At 41.2% G+C, this 17997-nt stretch overlaps 1 protein-coding gene across 2 annotated transcripts in view; it reads left to right on the plus strand.

Annotated features, from left to right (window-relative positions):
* The window catches only part of LOC122620307, a 74105-nt gene that overhangs the window by 27597 nt on the left and 28511 nt on the right, over positions 1-17997 (plus strand). For both annotated transcript variants that reach the window (XR_006326122.1, XM_043797702.1), the window contains one exon: positions 15032-15069. Coding sequence is in view for 1 of the 2 variants with exons in the window: in XM_043797702.1 (XP_043653637.1) it covers positions 15032-15069 (38 nt within the window). In the remaining variant the exon portion in view is untranslated. The remainder of the gene's footprint in view (positions 1-15031; positions 15070-17997) is intronic.

Raw genomic sequence — 17997 nt, forward strand, 5'->3', positions numbered from 1 at the left:
GGACACAGCAACAACAACAAAGCCAAGAAAATAAAAAGAAAATACAAAAATGTCACATTCGAATTGAATTTAAATGAGTTTGCTGCTCGTCGAAGGCCAAGACCCAAAAGTGCGGTGTGGGGAAAAGACCGACCCGATCCGATCCGATTCGGGGCAGAACCAGAACCACAATTCGATAAAACGCCCAGAAATTATGCCGCCATGCCAAAGGCAAACCCAAAGCTCCAGGGCCATTAGTCTGCTCTGAGGTCTTTCCCTCCTCCATTTGATTTTTGTATATATCTGTAGCTCTTGGTCGACGTCACTCAATGGCCGCACCGTGGGCACAGTAATTGGGAATAGGAAGTTGGATTACCTTTCTGCACTTTGGGTTTTTAAGCCACTGATACACTATCGGTAATTTGGTAGGGATAAGTGAAAGGAGAATTCCTTGTCATTTCTATAAGCTTTATTGCTTGAAATGTTTACTTTAAATGATAAGTGGGATAACATTCTTCTTAATAAAAAATACATTTTGCAAGAGTATTCGGTATCAGAATGTTTTCAATAACTCTTTTTTTGACATTGCATTCGCACTCCATTAGCGTCCATTTTTATTGTCCAACAGAATTTTCTTAATTAAATCTTTATAATTGTGGAATTAAAGACCCTATACCCTCTACCCATTTCGCCGATAAAATTCCACTTAAAAATTCTTCCTTGTTTGGCATTTGAAGCCCATTGTACATTGGCCCTTTACCTACGTAACACTTGATGGCCTGCATCATTAGCATTTACACTTGGCACGACTATCGATCGACGCGATCTCCGCGACTTGACATGGCCCGTCCCGAGCGATGATCATTTTAATTTAGTCCAATCAGAGCCAATAGAATTAATTACGGGCTAAGACACGGATGGCAACGACGCAATTATCTGTGCGTTCTGCCCCATAAACAGCACGGCACATAGATATAAGCCCTGGCACTCATACGCATCCGCAGTGAGCCAAAATCTGGCATCTAGGTCACGGGAAGGGGGCGTTGGCAGTGACACATCGCCGGCACATTACGCCGCAGATATAAATAAACACGCATTCTTCAGGAGGCTGGCCCGCCCTTTTTTCGGGTCCCGGAGAGGATGGGCATCTTATTCGGACTGCTCGCCTGCCAAATTGTGTGTATCTTTGTGCGGATGTGACTCTGCTTGTGGAGCCCAAACACAAATGGCCCCATTCAACTCCCTTATAATGGGGCCCTCTGCCAGTTCCAAAAGTTCCAAAGTTCGCCTTCAGCAGGGCAGCGGACTGCCAGTCCAACGGGTCAGAGGAGGAATATATTTTCGAAAAGGGACAGCAGATTCCGCTGGGATTAAACATCTACGGACAAAAGACATACTTGCTCATACATATTTCCGTATCCATCAGATACGAGTATCTGTGAGGCAAACACACACCCGCATTCATGTGTGGCATATCTGAAAATGTATATTTATATTTTTGGCATTCTACGTTGAGGGGGAAAAGCGTCTTATGGCAAATGTATAAATACATTCAACGTATGACATCAAAGCATGCTAATGAATACGGCTGTCGTGGTCGTAATTTAGGGGACCACGAGCATGACTCTGTCAGCGAAATAGCAGTTCTCATCTAATCCAACAAGTTGTTAGTCTAAAAAAAACGTTATATAAATAAATAATATTTGGTTAAATTATTGCTAGAAATGTTTTTAATTACAAATTAAATCTATATAGATAGATCTACGATTTAAATTATGAGGCCCGACGTTCTTGTTTACATTCATACTCTTTAGCAATTCTATTTGTGTTATGAATGAGCTATGAATGTTTTCTCTTTAAACAATATTCCAAAAATACATTGTACAATAACGACCGCAATCCATAAATATTGATGCGCAAATGAATATTTCCACTTTCAATGCTACCTGTTCGACGATGAATAATGGTTTTAATTGCTTCAGTCGCCATTGCCCGCTCCAAAATTCCAAATTCGGGGAACACTCCTTCACCGACGTCACTTGAGGCGCATTCCTGGACCTCCCAAGAACAGACGAACAGAAAAGTGCGGTAGCAACACCTAAAATGAGTTAATAGCCGCATTTATTGCCAAACTGCTATAATAAACAATTTGTTGGGCATTTAACGAATTTTACTGCCGCCAACAAAAGCCGCCAAGCAGGGCCAATCGAGGGGAGGGTGGGGCAGAAGTGGGCCAAATGCGAGTGGCCATAAAAATGTTTATGATGGATTATGCTCCGCTGCCGCAACCACGCTCATCACTCACTTAATGTTTTACGACACTTTCCATGTGGGACACGTTGGGGCAGGTCTTCATCCTCGTCATCGTCATTGCCATCGCCATCGCCATCTTTCGCTGCGGAGGCGAAAGGGAGGACCGACCTGGTCAATGTCAAGGTGAAAAGTGTGCCACATAAAGCGGCCATAAAGGTGCCGCAGATTGATTTAGACTGCCAGGCGGATGAGCAGGAGTAAACCAGAGCTGCGAACGCACCGTCACCGGGCATATTAAAATTTTACGGTCAGCGGTAGACGACTGCCAGACACCTAGACACACTTTGGCACACTCACACATGAGACAGTAAAAATAAAGCATTATTACGGCCCTATTAAACTCAAGTCGCTGCCGGAAGCTGTATCTGTATCTGTTTCTGTACCTCAGACCGAAACTCAGACTCTGACTGGATCGTTTCCATATCCGAGGCGTGGGCCGTAGACACACTGGCCTTGCCCAGGGTCTTTGGACTTGGTCTTGGAGTATTCTTGATGTTTCAGAGTCTGGTTCCCATAAAAGTGAGGGAAGAGAAGCGCGCGACTAGCACGCGAGCCGGTTACGCCCCTCCACAGCCCCTTCGTGGAAATAAAAAGCGCGTCTTGCGGCTGCGATTTTATGAATGAAAGTGCTGCCCCCTCTCTACTCTCTACTCGCTCCTCGCTCCTCGCTTTATGTTGCTTTTTAAGCGGCGTTTTATTGGCCTAATGTCGCACTTTGTCAGGACAGACAGACACTTGCTCTACACTTCTTACAACTTTCTAGACTCAATGCTACGTTGTAAGGCAGAAAACCTGAATATTGCAGTCAAGCGAATTACATTTATGGGGGAGCTTGCTTAAGTGCACTTGACTTTATTTAATTTATTATTAATATCATTTTATGATACTATAAATAATAATGCATTTTGTTCAGTGCTCTGTGACTATTTACACTCTGACGGCAAATGTAATTGAAAATAACCAACAAAACTGGGTTAAATTCGAAAAAAACTTAGAAAAAAGGTTTTTAATATTTAAAAAAAATAATTTAACTTAAAATTCAGTTTTATGAGAACATTTTATGATAAGAACATTGCCTAAATTTTATTTCACAATTAAAAAGTTTTCATCTTATAAACAATGACCTACGTACCACGATAGAATGTATGGAATTTGTGCATATTTATTTTAATAACAATATTTAAAAGAGAAACAGGTTTTAAGTATTTCTTGAGCTTATGAATTATTTTACAGTAACACTGTGTGGTGTCCGACCAATTGAGTATTCCACTTACGCTCCCGAGCCGCGGACGCCATTTAACACCTGCAAATGCCGCAGTCCGTTTACCCACGTTATAAAATTCCACATCCATCGGCATGAAAAGATACTTGAAGTACGCTCACCAACCTGCGACCAATGACATGGCTGTCAGCCGTTAGCCGGCAGAGTTCCCTGCCATGTTTGGAAATATTTTGAACTCGTTGCGTGGCTCCCTGGAACGTCTGCCGGTGCTCATATCGCAACTAATCAAATGCCAAAACACGTTTTCAGCAACTGCTTATCGTGGGCATGGCCAGACAAAAAGGCAAGACAAAGACGAAGCTAATTAGCATATTGTCAACGACTGAAGGCGGGCGGTTTGGCTATCAGGGACATTTGTATAAATATGATTGATTTATGTGACAATTTTCGACAGCATAATGCGAACGTGTCACGCATATGGCTGGAATCAAGTTTTGATTTTGCGGTAAGAAGAACGAAAGGAACTTAACTTTGTATGGCACTGCGATTTTGGTACATGTCAGAGCCAAAGAGATTTCGCAAAAATTTGCATTCTCATTCTCATTTTCCCGCATTAAGTATTGCATGCAACTTTTAACTACAGTCCAATAAACCGGTAAGCAGAGCAGAAAAAATCTAAAATAAAACCTAGTCAAAATCAGCACCAGCTGCATACTGCGCATGAGCTCCCATTTTCAGGGGTAACAAAGCGCAGAATTAGTTGACAAAATCGACTTTGACGCAGAAGATACATTTACGCACACAAGCGCAACTGCAGTCAAACGGCACACAGATACAAAGTCGGAAAAAGAGGCCATGTTTTCAGCGGCAGCCATCAATGTTGCCATCTTTGTCGCGCGGCCATGTATTTTGCGTAAAGAAGAAGACTACAACCACAAGCCTGTTGTCTCACTTACTCTTTCACACGCACACATGCAAAAACTAAATGTTGTTTGTGTGCGTAATGCGTTTCAACGAGCGGGCGACCTCTGGTGAGGAAGCAGCTAAGCTGCAGCTGCGAAAAAAGAACAATAGGGGGCGCCAGCGCAAAAGGTTCGGATATTGGCTATGTTTATTAAACAAATATTTAATTATTAAAATCACTGAAGTTTATAGTTAAAATGTAATACAAAATTTCGGACACTATTAAAATTTATTAAAGGAAAAAATGTTTCCCCTTAAAAAGCCTTAATTTGAAGTTCCAACTTTCTGTTGAATTTCGAAAAAGCTCGAGGTTTGGGCTTTTTGGGCGTCGCTTATGTACTCTGAGCTTATTTCTGCACGTTTGGGCCGCCATGGAAGTTTATGTAGTTGGGCTGGGCCTGGCAACAACATCCCTCGATGCCGGCGAGATAAAAATCAATACAAGTATATAAAGTGGGCGGAGGGGCGCTGTGCGAGTATATACCTTGTGGGCTGGCGGAGCGGATACATACAATATTTGCGCACACTTAATGAGCAAATTTATGCGTTTTGCAAAGGATTATGGCGCAGAAAATTTCATTAATTTCATTTAATATTCGCAATAAAATGGAAAACGGCCGGCCGACCAGCCAATTTGCATTTGAACTGCCGTTGAAGAGGCAGCAAACTTTAAATCAATTTAAGTTTGCAGCAGGCTCTTACAGCATTCCAGGTGCCACGCCCTGATCCCGATATACGTATGTATATGGGTATCGAGTCATACTTGCCCCGTACTTGCCGGTTTCGTTTAGCGCATTTTAATCGAGCCATCGAACGGCATATTAATTTCAATTTTCGGCATAAACTCGACGCTTTATGGCGATAATGGTGGGCGGGGAGGGTCGCACTGACAGGTGCCTCTTAATGACCCCGCCTTATCGCGAACCTGTTGGCGGAGCACTCCGCTAAAGGACGTTCTGCAGTCGCCATTCGTTATCTCCGGCGAATAATGCAGCTTCGATTCCGGCTGACTCAGATCGTAAACTGAATGCTTATACCTTATAGCGAGGCTTGCTAAATTAGCCAATTATATTTCATAAGCGATTTCGAAATCATTTTTTCCTCGCCCCGTGTCAAGCAAATTCTGAATAATGGTTATTTGATTATTATAATTTGTATTTTAAACACAAATATGGCGACACTTTTTTCGGCAAATGACAATGTCCATTCGTTTGCGTAAGGTGCGTCACGTTTTTTAAATAGACATTAAATCGGCCAGCTTCACCTTTTTAAATACAAATTATTATTAATTGTTATCGTTCATAAAAAAAGTTTGACCAGGCAATTTACATAATTCCAATCCCCACTTAATAAGTAATACTTTAAATTTACTGAGCGGAAGCATTGGATTAATTTTAATTACAATGCTAATTGTACTTATTAAAGACTCGTGTATTTAAAATAAGTAGTATTTACAAAATAATAAGCATCTGATTTAAATGCACATATACTAAAGCAAATATTTAAAAAAATTTTATTGAAATGTGTAATTTGTAACCTTGTAAACCAAGGATCCGCAAAAAAAGTCAAATTTTATATTTTAAAAATGTGTAATATATCATAACTTTATTTCATTAAATTCTGCCTTAAAATACACCTAAAATCATATTGATTATTTCCTGTTAGTGAATTTCTCAAATGATCAATATAAATGAATAACTCACACATTTATTTCAAAGTTTTATGATTATAGTTGCCATCACATAACTCTTGGGGACAATCAAACTTTAATCCGCTTACTCAGTAAGCCATAGAACTTCTTCCCTTCCCGAGCGGAATTCAAAACGTTGTCGCCGCACTTTTGGTCCATGTTATGAACTGATTTTGAATAAAACGCTCCTTAAAGTGCAATAACCAGTCCCGGCAACAAAGCAACTTTGGAAATGTTTAGGGTTTAAAACTTTACGACTTTACTATGTCTTTTAGAATTCCCATCTTAGCTTCAGTCTAGTGTTTTATTTGTGTCAACAAATCTTAATAAGCATTTGGAGACAAGAAACGTCGTAAATGTTTTTCCCACAGATTAAAAGTCGATAAAACGTGGTTATTGTTCCGTTTCCTCGCATAAACTATTTGAATATACAATTTGCCCATATTTCGCACGTATCCAACCTGTGACGTTCGAATTGATATGGCATTACTCGAATCTACCAAGATCGGTTTTGCCGTCGCCATTTTCAATGTGCGAGCCTCGGGGAGGAAGAGACCAAAGCCAGATAGCCAGATAGCAGAAAGGCTTCCAAGTAAATTGAATGCGTTCAGAATTTTAATTGTCTCGGGCCACTTTTGCATCTCGGGAACGAAAAACAGACACATTGTCTGCTGCGTGGGGCTTCAATTAAAACGTTTTAAAAATCTCCGGCATATTTTCATGGCCTGTCGAAGGAAGGCATTAAAATGGGCGACGCAGTGCGATGCGATGGGGTCCGCACTTGACTCTTGTTATAAGTACATCAGAGAGTCGGTTCGCTCCGATATGGGACTTTTCTATCTGCGATATATCTTTTTCCCTGGACACCCATTGCTGGGATACGTCCGCCATTGAAATTCAACACGCAAACTTGCTGCATTCATCGGTTTCTCGGGGTGCTCGGGAACAACTCCTTCTTCTCTTTGCTCGTTTCTCGTTGATATTCCCGACATCGGAATAGGCATAAATATGCCACTCGTATAGCACCATTTTTCATCTCGTTTCGTTTTGAAACAGTTTTATGTCTGCTCTCCCCGCCCCGAAGGAAAATCACTTCAGAATGAGCGATGTCTCTGATCTAATTGCATGGGGGACGGCAGGCTGAAGTCAACTTGAGACTCAAGTGGTCCGGTCCACAACACAGAAACAGACACCAATAGTGAAATTCGGCGGAAAACTGGTTTTTCAATATTTTCGAAACCATTTCGATGGCATTTTTGTTACTGTTGTTGCTGGTGGTCAGGTCTCTTGTCGTTCATTTTCATATTTCCAGCTCGTATTTAAGTGACTAAAATCCAAGCTGACAATGACCTAACCCGACTCCGTTGTCTCTTATCTTCCCGAACAGCGTGTCTTGAAATAATTCAAAATAAATAAATTATTTACTTTGTCTGGGGCTTTGTTTGGTGTTTTTTGATATATTCTTCATTCGGATTCGGGTAAATATTTATGCTAGCCCTAAACCGAACTCAATCTCCATCCTCATTATCGCCATATCTTGTGGCACAATTTTAACGATCCCAAAATTAACACATGTTCCGCTAACGCTAACAGATTTCAGCCAAGACCCCTTCTCCTCCCTCTGGGGAGCTGCAGCGGGAAATTTATGAAGCGGTTCGGTTCGCCGTCTGTCCCGCCTAAAATGCATTGAATTTTAATATTTTCTTGGCACTTTGGGCATTGGGAATGCACCGCATCCATTTTGGTTATCGCCCAGCCACTTTAGACAGTGCAGTAAATCAATCAGGGACTTTACCACTTCTTCGAAGTCGAATCCCCGACCATATCGTCGATATCCGATCGGCTCGTTCATTTTATTAAATGTCTCGCTGGCAGCTCCGAGGTATTTCAAAGGGCTTAAGTTCAAATTAAATAATCAATTCTATGCTTGTCGCTATGGTAAAATGGACTTAGGTGGTGGGGTAATCCCATATATTGTATGTTATATAATAAACGGTTTTACCAAATGAATTAATTTCATGATCTGCAGTCTATCTCTATCTATATCTAATATCTATATTTTAAATAAATTATTTTTAATTCTCTTTAGTTCGATTTATTTTCATAGGTATTGAAGTCAATATTTCAGTTCAACTCAATCCATTTTAAGAGAGAACAACCCTTTATTGCTAACCCGTCCAATATGAAGGGCCTTCAATTGTTTTCGTTTCAATTTATTAAACGGTTTTTGCAGAACATGCCATTTGTGAGACGAAAGGTAAATGTTTACCATCTTGTAAGCCATTTCACAAAGTCGGAAGCCCTGGACACGCCCTTTAGGAAGGGGAGCGGACTTTCAATTGAAGTCGCTCCAAAGTAAATGGCATCTTGCGATTAAGTGGAATGAAAGTAAAACGCATTTCATAAATAGGTAAGCAAAATGGGCGGCTCTGGCCGGGTCCTTTTGTTGCGGTTTATCTAATGAAGGACCGATTTCCATGGGAACAGCGGCAACTGTTGCCATCGCAAGGATTAAACGAAACATTTACATGCCGGGCTTAAGACCAAATCCACCCCAGAAGCGACCGCATCCTTCCGCCTTTCTTTCCGCCGCTCTCCGAGGCACCAGGTGAATGGGGTGGCCATTTTCCATATGGCGGCCCTCGAGGAAAGGGGCGGTGAAATGCTCCCAACTTTCACTTTTTGCGCAGAACGAACTCTGATTTTGATTTACGGCCTCTTCCTTTTACGATTCTGTGCCGGGGAATCGCAACAATTGTCATCTAGCTGCAACCCTTTGTCTGCCAACCTGACGAGACGTAGACGGGGTTCCATTGAAGGGACCAAAGGGTCGGGAGGACAATGCGTCTCAGCTGCCTGTTTGGCAGCATTTTGAAATCCATTTATGCCGCATATCATAAAAAATAACACAGAAATATGCGCCTCCGTTCCGTGCAAAAAGTTGGTGTCTGTTTTGGTTAAAACAAAAATTTTACGCCTCGCCATTTGAGGAATTTCGGGAAAGGGTCTCGCAACTCGTTCGCGGCTGGGCACCTGATGCAGGTAACCGGGAAACTTTCTCCTATCCATCTATCTATTCCACCAGGTAGCCATCAAGTGAGATTGGAAAGTGTCCTGCGTCTGGGTCTTAGCTCGATTGGCAATTTGGTCGCCGCACGCGTAATTAAAAGTGCGTCGCTTAATGGACTTCCAATTTGGCGCAAATGAAGCCACCCACGGCCAATTACCGCCCTGCAATTACATTAACTTGGCCCAATGGCCCAGGACCCCATCCCGCTGAAATGATTAGGGTATTCGACTCGATTCAGGGTCGAGTCGCCAATCAACGGCGGGCAAGCTATTTCCATCTGCATGCATATATGCATTCGTTCGGTCGGCAGGAGGAAATTGATCAATTGGGTAAAATTAAGAAGCCACTTTGGTGCGGCCCCCTCCCACACATTTTTCGGTGGGGTTTCGTGTCAACGTGCCGTTGAATTCATCAATAAATAAGCCAAGCTCTGTCACAGGGACAGGGCTCCAGTTCGGGTGAGCTGAGTGCTCCACGACATAAGTTGGCTGATTAAATGCGACTTTGCCACATGGGGAAATTGCCACCGAGGGAGCCTCAAATTAGGATAATAGGGGTTATCGTAACTGGAGAAAAACTCTCATAACTATAATGGGGAATGGCTTGGTAAATGGTTACGTCCTACCTATAGTTATAAACTTTCAAAACAAATCTGGTTATAATAGCTTATCAAATCTAATAAAATAAAATTACCCTGTTAAGTTAAAAGTAGTGTCTGAAACAGTATTGCAGACAAAAAAGGGTTGACTTCCTGATTTTTTCCCATTATATAATATAAGAGAATATTATAGATTTAAGAAAAGGATTTCTCTTAAGCTCTTTAGCTTGAAAGTGTGTATTGAAAGGATAAATTCTAATAATCTTAAAGTTCAATAAAATGAACAGCTTTTGCCTAATTCTCATCTACCAAACTATTACAATCGCCAAAGTAAAACTGTCACATTTTCCTATGAAGTTCGACGTTTAAGGCTGATTACCATCGCTGATTTCTGGGCGAGGCACCCATGTGGCAACTTTGGATGGTGAGCTCCCCTGTTCCATCTCTACATCTCCCGCTCCTCGAAATAGTTTCGTCATTTTGCTATCGTTCGCCATCATTGCTGTTCCACCATCATCGTAAATTACACGAAAAGTATCTATCTTTAGTTGGCAATGCTGCAATTTTATTAAAATTCCACAAACCACCCGCCCTTTTGGTTGGCTGCCTGTGAAAGCCACAGCCCCAGTTGGCCATGCATATATGTATGTAGTTCCACTTAGACTCCGTCGTCCGGACCCAAGTCGGGCTCCAAGCTGGGAGAAGGACGAAGGGAGGACTTCTTTCTCCGGGCAGAGCTATCGCCATATTGCAGAAATTGTGTGGAGCAAATAGTTTCCCCTGCTGTCGTTGCTTTTATATAAACATGAGGCAAGATTAGATACAAATTACACGCCAGCTTCCCAAGGTGGGCAGCATACCAGCAGCCCCACATCCGTTTGGCAATTTGCTCACCTTTCTGCTCCTCCTTCCGTCGTATCCATAAGTTACCAACGCAAAGTACCTCGAGTCCGACAGCTGCAATAAGAGGGAAAAGTTTCGGGAGGCAGCAAATGGCATTTCTGGGCCGCACCCACTCCACCCCTACTTGCCATCGTTGCTCCTCCCAGCCGGTGTATTTTTATTATTTATTTATTTCATATATTTTTCAACGGGCGCGATTATACAATGTACAAGAAAGCCTGGAGGAAAAATGGTGGAAACTATGTTCGTGCCCTTAGGGAGGCATTGGTTTTCGTTCGCTTGGAGCTGGCAATTTTTTCTCCGACAGATCTGACATTTTCTTACATCGTTTCAGCTGAAAGAAAATCTTCCACATTTAACATTTAATGATTTTAGTAAAAGTTTTGTGTGCCTTAGAAAGAAGGATTTACTACTTTTAAGTTCTATGTATTGTTAAAGCTATATCATTTAATTGTTACTTTGTATTAGTTCGTAGTTTAAGTATTTTAAATCATATAATGTTTTAAAATCATTCTATTAAATAAGATGTCTAGATCTACAATTTTCTCATATTTAAGGATATAATATAGATTAAACTATGCCTTCCTGAGCTGAAATTAGAGGGTCCTGACAGCGAATGGAGTCGCAGAAGTAATTTGTGTTTGCCAAATTCAAACTTTACTTATTTCGCCAAAAAAAAAAGGAAAAAGTTTGTCCTTCGTTTTGTACTCGTGATTTCGGGATGGGAAGCGGGCTAGGAAAATAAAAGCAAAGTCAGCCGGAAAGTTTTTGGGGTCCTCTGAGTGGTTGGGCGGATGTCGTTGCGGTTGTGTGTTTGCTCAGTTTCGGGGGATGCGGGGTCCGGAGTTGAGCCTCATTCGGTGGCACGTTTGCAAAATGGCCCGATGCGTGTCTGGAATACATTTTCTGGCTTGCCAAAAAGATGGCAGAGCACAGGACCGAGTCACAAGTTGGTAAAAAGCCCCGACCCTGCCACTCCCCCAGTGCATTTGCACACATTGTTGGTTGTAATTCAACGTAAATTTATGTGAAATTGTTTGCCAAGCAGGGAAAACGGAAAGCCGCATTTTGTGTTTTCTAAAATTTAATGTAGTTCGCCTGGTAAACGGGGATGAAGGTGGCGAACCGTGGGTTCCTCTGCTTACGCCACAGAATTTTAAATTGGCAAACACACACGCACCCACTCGGGAGTCAACATTCCCATGGGTTGTGCAGGTTTTCTAGGGCATTCACTAGCTGATCGGAGAGCACGGCACCCAAGAGCAGCCAAGAGCAGCCAAGGCCCGAAAACCTGAAACAATTCCCCCGAACCCAGAAAACCAAACCGACGAAGGGCTTAATGTTAATTTCTGCTTTTGTTTGGTTTTCTGTTCGATTAAGTTAATGGCGCCAGGCGGCGCGTCGTGCGTCGTTTCATTTTTGGCAAATGGAATTCGGCTTAATCGGCTCGATCTTAACGCAAATAGTAAATGCTTTTGGGGCTTTACACCTGGTTGTATATAATGTCTCTTAACTTGAATACTTCCAGAAATGTGTTCAGTATGGTTTTTATAAATAATTGTACGATAACAATGTTTCGGTTTAAATAGAAGTCAGTCTGTTTTGTTACCAACACTCATAAACTCTTGTTGTATTTGGCCAGTAGCCGATGTTTACTCTTCATTAATTGAATCATAATTAAGAAAATGGGAATGCAGTGGGACCCCGATCATGTGAACACCGTGATCAGAGGAAACGCCTAAAGGGCAAATATTAAAACAGGAACAGCTACAAAAACTGTCAGCTTAAGCATCATAAAAAGTCGATTGTATTGACAATAATTTTCCGCATTAAACGCACAAAGTTAATGCCGCAGAAGTTGCCGAGCGACTGGAACTCGGGATGCAAGGTGGTGCCCCGTTACACTGGGAAAAATGCTATGTTTCAGGCTGAAGTGAATTTGGCTTCAAGCTATTTCTTTATCTAAGCTTGAGATGAGATTTAAAGCACTTCAAGATGGAATAAAGAATGTTGTTTTAAGAAATTTCATACCAAGATCCCGAGCATTTTTTTGAATGGGGAGAAAAATGGAGTCTGGGAAAAAGAGTGGGGAAATGGAAGATCAGGACCGGAGAAAGCAGGGAAACAAGCCCCGAGCGCCTTAATGGAAGACTCCGCTGCTCGTAAAAGTCGGCGGGATAGGGTCTTCCGGAGGAGCAGAGTGGAGTGGAGTGGAGTGGAGTGGAGCTTCTTCTCTCGAGTGCACCGCTGGGCACTTAACCAAACCAACAGGAATTTGTTTGTTTTCTTGGCCCCGCCCAGGCCCCTTCAGCACGAGCATGTGCATCTGGCACACTTACCGCGCAATTAATGGCGCAATTAAATGTTTACTTTAGGCGCTTTCGAACCGCATAAATGGCAGCCGTTTCCCCGTCGCCGAGGGAGATCGAAATTGGGGAGATGAAGGGTTTCGGATCCAGAGGAGCGGACTATTATCAATAGTGGCTTCCTAGAACTGGGCCGAAGCTCAGGTGAACGGACAGGTGAGAAGAACAGGCCCTGCTTTCTCACTCGCACGCTCGGTCCGCGGAATTTGATAGCTAATATTTCCTTTGTTTGGCTGGGTATTAAGTCGCTCGTTTCATTGACACTTTCAAACGCGATTTTGCATAGGAATGGCACAGCTAACATTGAAAGTCGTCTGCTAATGAGATTGCGTCAGGTAATCTAAAAATTATTTAAGAAGATCTTATGCTTATAAATTTCAATTTAGCTCGACACTTCGCAATAGGGATATTGGGTTTCAATCGCCTTAGAAAACCACGAATTTGAATTCTAGCCTTCTTATGATGAAGATGATCTTATGAGTGGCACATCTTATGAGTTTTTAGAAAATATCATACAAGCATCATGATTTAATTATGTATATTTCAGTATGATTTCAGTATTATGTTATAGCGTTCTTCAGTTAGGCATAACTTTCTGGCAAATGAAGAAAACTACAAAAATATTAAATTAAAATGGGCGTATCTTGCTAATCATTTAAGCCCTAAAAATTCCTACAAGAGGGATTTTCGCACAATTGCTGGTGGAAATGAATAAGAATCTCTCCCGCGGGCCGTAAAACAATTTGTTGCAAAATTTAGCAAACAGCCAGAAAAGTGCTCCATAAAAATATTAATCCTTCTGCCGCGTGACCGGCCGAGTAAAATGCGAGTGGAAATGGGAAAACGAACCCCTACACATGTTCCTTCTTGAACGAGACTCTCGCTTTCGTTTTCCGTTTTTAGGGTCCATAAAGCAGTTTTAACGGCCGCGGTGCCTTGAATTTGCTGTTGCCTTCACGTTTTGGTATCTCAGTATCTGTGTGGGCGCAGCACCGCAAATAGAGTGAAAATCTAAAAAATCACAAATCGCCTGGGATGGTCGGGCTCTTTTCGCTTGGGATCGCTTCGTTTCGGTTCCGTTCTGCTACGTCAAAGAGTTGCAATTACAAAATGTTTAATTGCCGGCAGCGAATGTTCAAGGAAAATCGAAAGTGGCCTCGGCAGAACGCCGCGGGCGAGGAAAGAGTTGACTTAATGGCACTTAAAAGGCCATAAAATCCTGAATTATGATTTCGAGGTCGCAAAAAGAAGCCCCTATATGCGCTACCCCCGATTTCCAGCATGACGTGAGTGTTTTGGCTATTCTTGGCCCGGACAACACCCATACAATCTAGGGGCTAATGACGCATCCTATCCGCCGGGAATGGAGTGGAATGGATTGGAATCGTCTCCGCAGGAATTCGAAAATGACGCCTGTCACTGGGCTGCTTATTTATGGCAATTTCGAATGTCTTATGGGCGACTGCATTAACATATTCTGAACGCTGTGGTCACTCGGCAATCGCAACCGCAATCGCAATACCAGACCCAATCCCAGACCCAATCCCAATCCCAAGCCCATTTTCCACGGTTTCTGTATTATTTTCTTCCTTCGCGTTGTCTGTCATGTCAAGTGCACGTTTAGCTTGTTTGTTTATATACATACTATATATGACTCTGAGTTGTTTCCCTTGTTGTTTTTTAAATGAAATATCACGACTGACATGTAGACAGAACAAAGAATGCATAAATTACCCCGTCCCCGGCTGGGCTGCCTAAAAATCTCTGCCTTCGAGTTATTGAAATTGATGCCAGTTCCTTGGGTTCATTGTGCCTTATCAGCCAAAGTCTGGTTGGAAATAAGTGCATTAATTGACAATTTTTAACTCGAGTAATTTTACAGACACGCGAAGATTATTAATGACATCTTCTCCGACTTTATTTGCAGTTCTTCGAGGGACTTGCAGATGGATACTCTGGGCACTCGTAAGTAACGCCAATTGATACTGATACAAAAACCGATAAGTAATCGCTTTATTAACCATCTGAGTATGGGTACCAATCCAGCGTTTTTATTGATTTTTATTGAGATTTGACGGCGTCATAAAGATGCGAACCTATGCGGAATGTCCGCATGAAATTATCAATAGCATCATGATTACATTTTGAAGTGGCTTGGTTCCAGGACATGCCATCAAAATGAATCCTATGAAGGGTTTCGCTTTCCATCTAATTACGATTTACGAAAGGAAATGCATTACAATTAGCTAGGCAATCTCTGCGGAACCGAATCCAATAATTTATTTCGCTTTCTGCATTAACTTTACAGCCATATTTTATGATCTTTATATACTTAAAAGGTAATTTAAAGGACGCAGTATATTTATTCAATTCTCACCTACTGTAATGGCTAACAGACATGGAATGTCGAGCTTTGTTATGAAGGCGTTATAAATACAAATGTACATATTTTATGTCCACTTGTTTGGAAAGCTAATGGAGCCTCAATCATTTTAAGGACAGGTGTATTGGACGGGTGGTATTTTGTGAAACACTCCGTCAATATCTTACTCACTTTTCGCTGTCGACTCATGGGTCGTAAATCAATTTTCGACAGCTTTAGACTTGCCCATAAATTCCACTAGCGATATTTATAGATAATGTGGTTCCAGCGCCAGAAAAGAACCCAGCCCGATTCCAATTCCGATTGGCTTTTGCTATACGAACTCGAATCAAGATTTTATGGTCGCAATCGTAAATCGCCAATTTTATAGTTAATCGATGGCCATTTAGACCCAATAAGCCTCTCGATGCATATTAATTTAGGTAAAATATATACAATAGGTAGCCTCAGTTTCAGGCGACATGAAATTGATTTATGTGTCTTTAAAGACGTGTTCGAACCCAGCTCCCCAGTTGCGGAGATCGTAAAATTAATAAGGGATTAACTGCCATGATTGTGCCCGAAAAAGTCATGGGCCGGGAAATTGCGCCAGAGGTTAAAGTTAAAGCCATCTCACAATGCCGGCGGAACCCCGGCTGCAGATACAGATGTACAGATGCACAGATACAAATGTACAAATGTACAAAGATGAACGGAGCAGACGCACTGCAAGATACCGATACCGAAAACCCACCCCGAAAATCGAGAGCAATGACAGCATGTCCAAAATCAAATATGGCCGAATTAAATGTTCTCGCTCTCCGCTTTGCCCGCTCCTTCGCAGCGGCCATTGTTGCCATGACAACGGTATAGTGAGAGTGCAGGAGGGCAGTGGAGGGAGAAACGGAGAGAGAAGAGAACGAGAGCTGGGCATGCTCATAAATTTATTTACTTGTTGTTGCCGAGCGAGTTTCGTTTTTGGCTTCGTTATCTCCTTCGTTGTGGTTCTTTTCTTCCTTCTCTCCCTTCTCCCCCTCCTCATCGTCAGGCTGGGGTATCTGCGAGATACTTTGTATTCTCTATTTGAGCACTAGTTGCCAGCTGAGGTTCGACGGCTTGAACACCGGCATCTTGGAGATTCAGAATGACAGAAAAACAAAATACAAGAGGGGCCACAATACATTTTTAAGTCAGCCGATGTTTTGAATTGTAAATATTTTTTTGAGCGTACTTTCCAAAGACTAATCAAAACAAATCTGCTCTCTGCAGGGGTATACATTTAAAGAAATTTATTATTATATAATATACCAACATTTTTGGAAAGAATTAGTACTCAAATTATGCTATCAGTGCTCTATTCTATTTGCTGAATTTGCCAATTTTTTGCAGGCCCGTTCTTATAAGAAACCGTTTTCAACCCCGAAATTTCTTTCATGTGAAAATAGATTATGCGCATTGAAGTTACTAGTACAGAAATAACGCAAAAGAGGGCGTTGTGTTGGTTTTCCCGTATGACCACCAGTGGCGCTGTAAAAGTCAAGATTAAATACTGTTCATTGATTTGGGTTATTTAATACAGATTTTGAATTTGGTTTAAGGTTTTTCAGGGCTTTAGTTGCCGTTAAAAATTGCCTGATATTCCTGGCTTTACTGTAGACAGAGTATTTATAGTTTTATCAAAATTATTTTCCTTATGTTATTGATTTTTATTGCTTAAAACTGACTATTAATATGTAGGAAATTTCTAACTATGGTATATTTCTAAGTAATGGCCCTTATACTAGTTGTACTAAAAATGAATATACTTATAGAATTTTTTGTATTGACAATACAAGCCTTACTTTTGATATCCGTCAAAAAGTTCTTTGCTTATGATCCTTATTTGCTTAAAATCCATTCATGAACAACGAATTATTATTTTTTAAATATTTAAAAAGATTATTTTGTCAGAGGACAAGCCAAAATTTATGGCTTGCTTGAATACTTTACGGTGTGTTGAAAAATGCAGGATAAGAGCAGCCAAAATATTTTATGAGTATATTAAATGTGGTATTATGACACAGATTAATATGACCCATTAAAAAAATTGCGTATACCTAATTGTCGTTTTGACTTAAGTCAAATGAATGGCTTTCTGTGTTCGATACTTCAAAAACTGTATATATTCTCAATGCAAGTTTATTTATTTATTTATTATAATATATAGAATAGTTTACTAAATTAACTTAAATGGTATAGCACTAACTGCAGGGGCCTATGGCTATGTTGGTAATGCAAGTATGTTGAGCCGTTTGAAGTTTTAATTTATAATGCAATAGAGTTGAGGCATAATAATTGTCGCTGGTTGAATCTTAAATCAGCTGTTCATCCATCTGGTCCCACGCTCAAAAGCAACAGGTTGCGTGCCAAGAAACTTTCCCAGACACCCAGTAAAATTCGAAAGTATTTTTTAATTTTATAGCGGCATTTATTGAAATATATATGTTTAAATTTTTTTATTGTATACAATAACAAATGCCTTACTTTTGATA

Source organism: Drosophila teissieri, chromosome 3R (genome assembly GCF_016746235.2).
Source record: "Drosophila teissieri strain GT53w chromosome 3R, Prin_Dtei_1.1, whole genome shotgun sequence".
Taxonomy (NCBI): domain Eukaryota; kingdom Metazoa; phylum Arthropoda; class Insecta; order Diptera; family Drosophilidae; genus Drosophila; species Drosophila teissieri.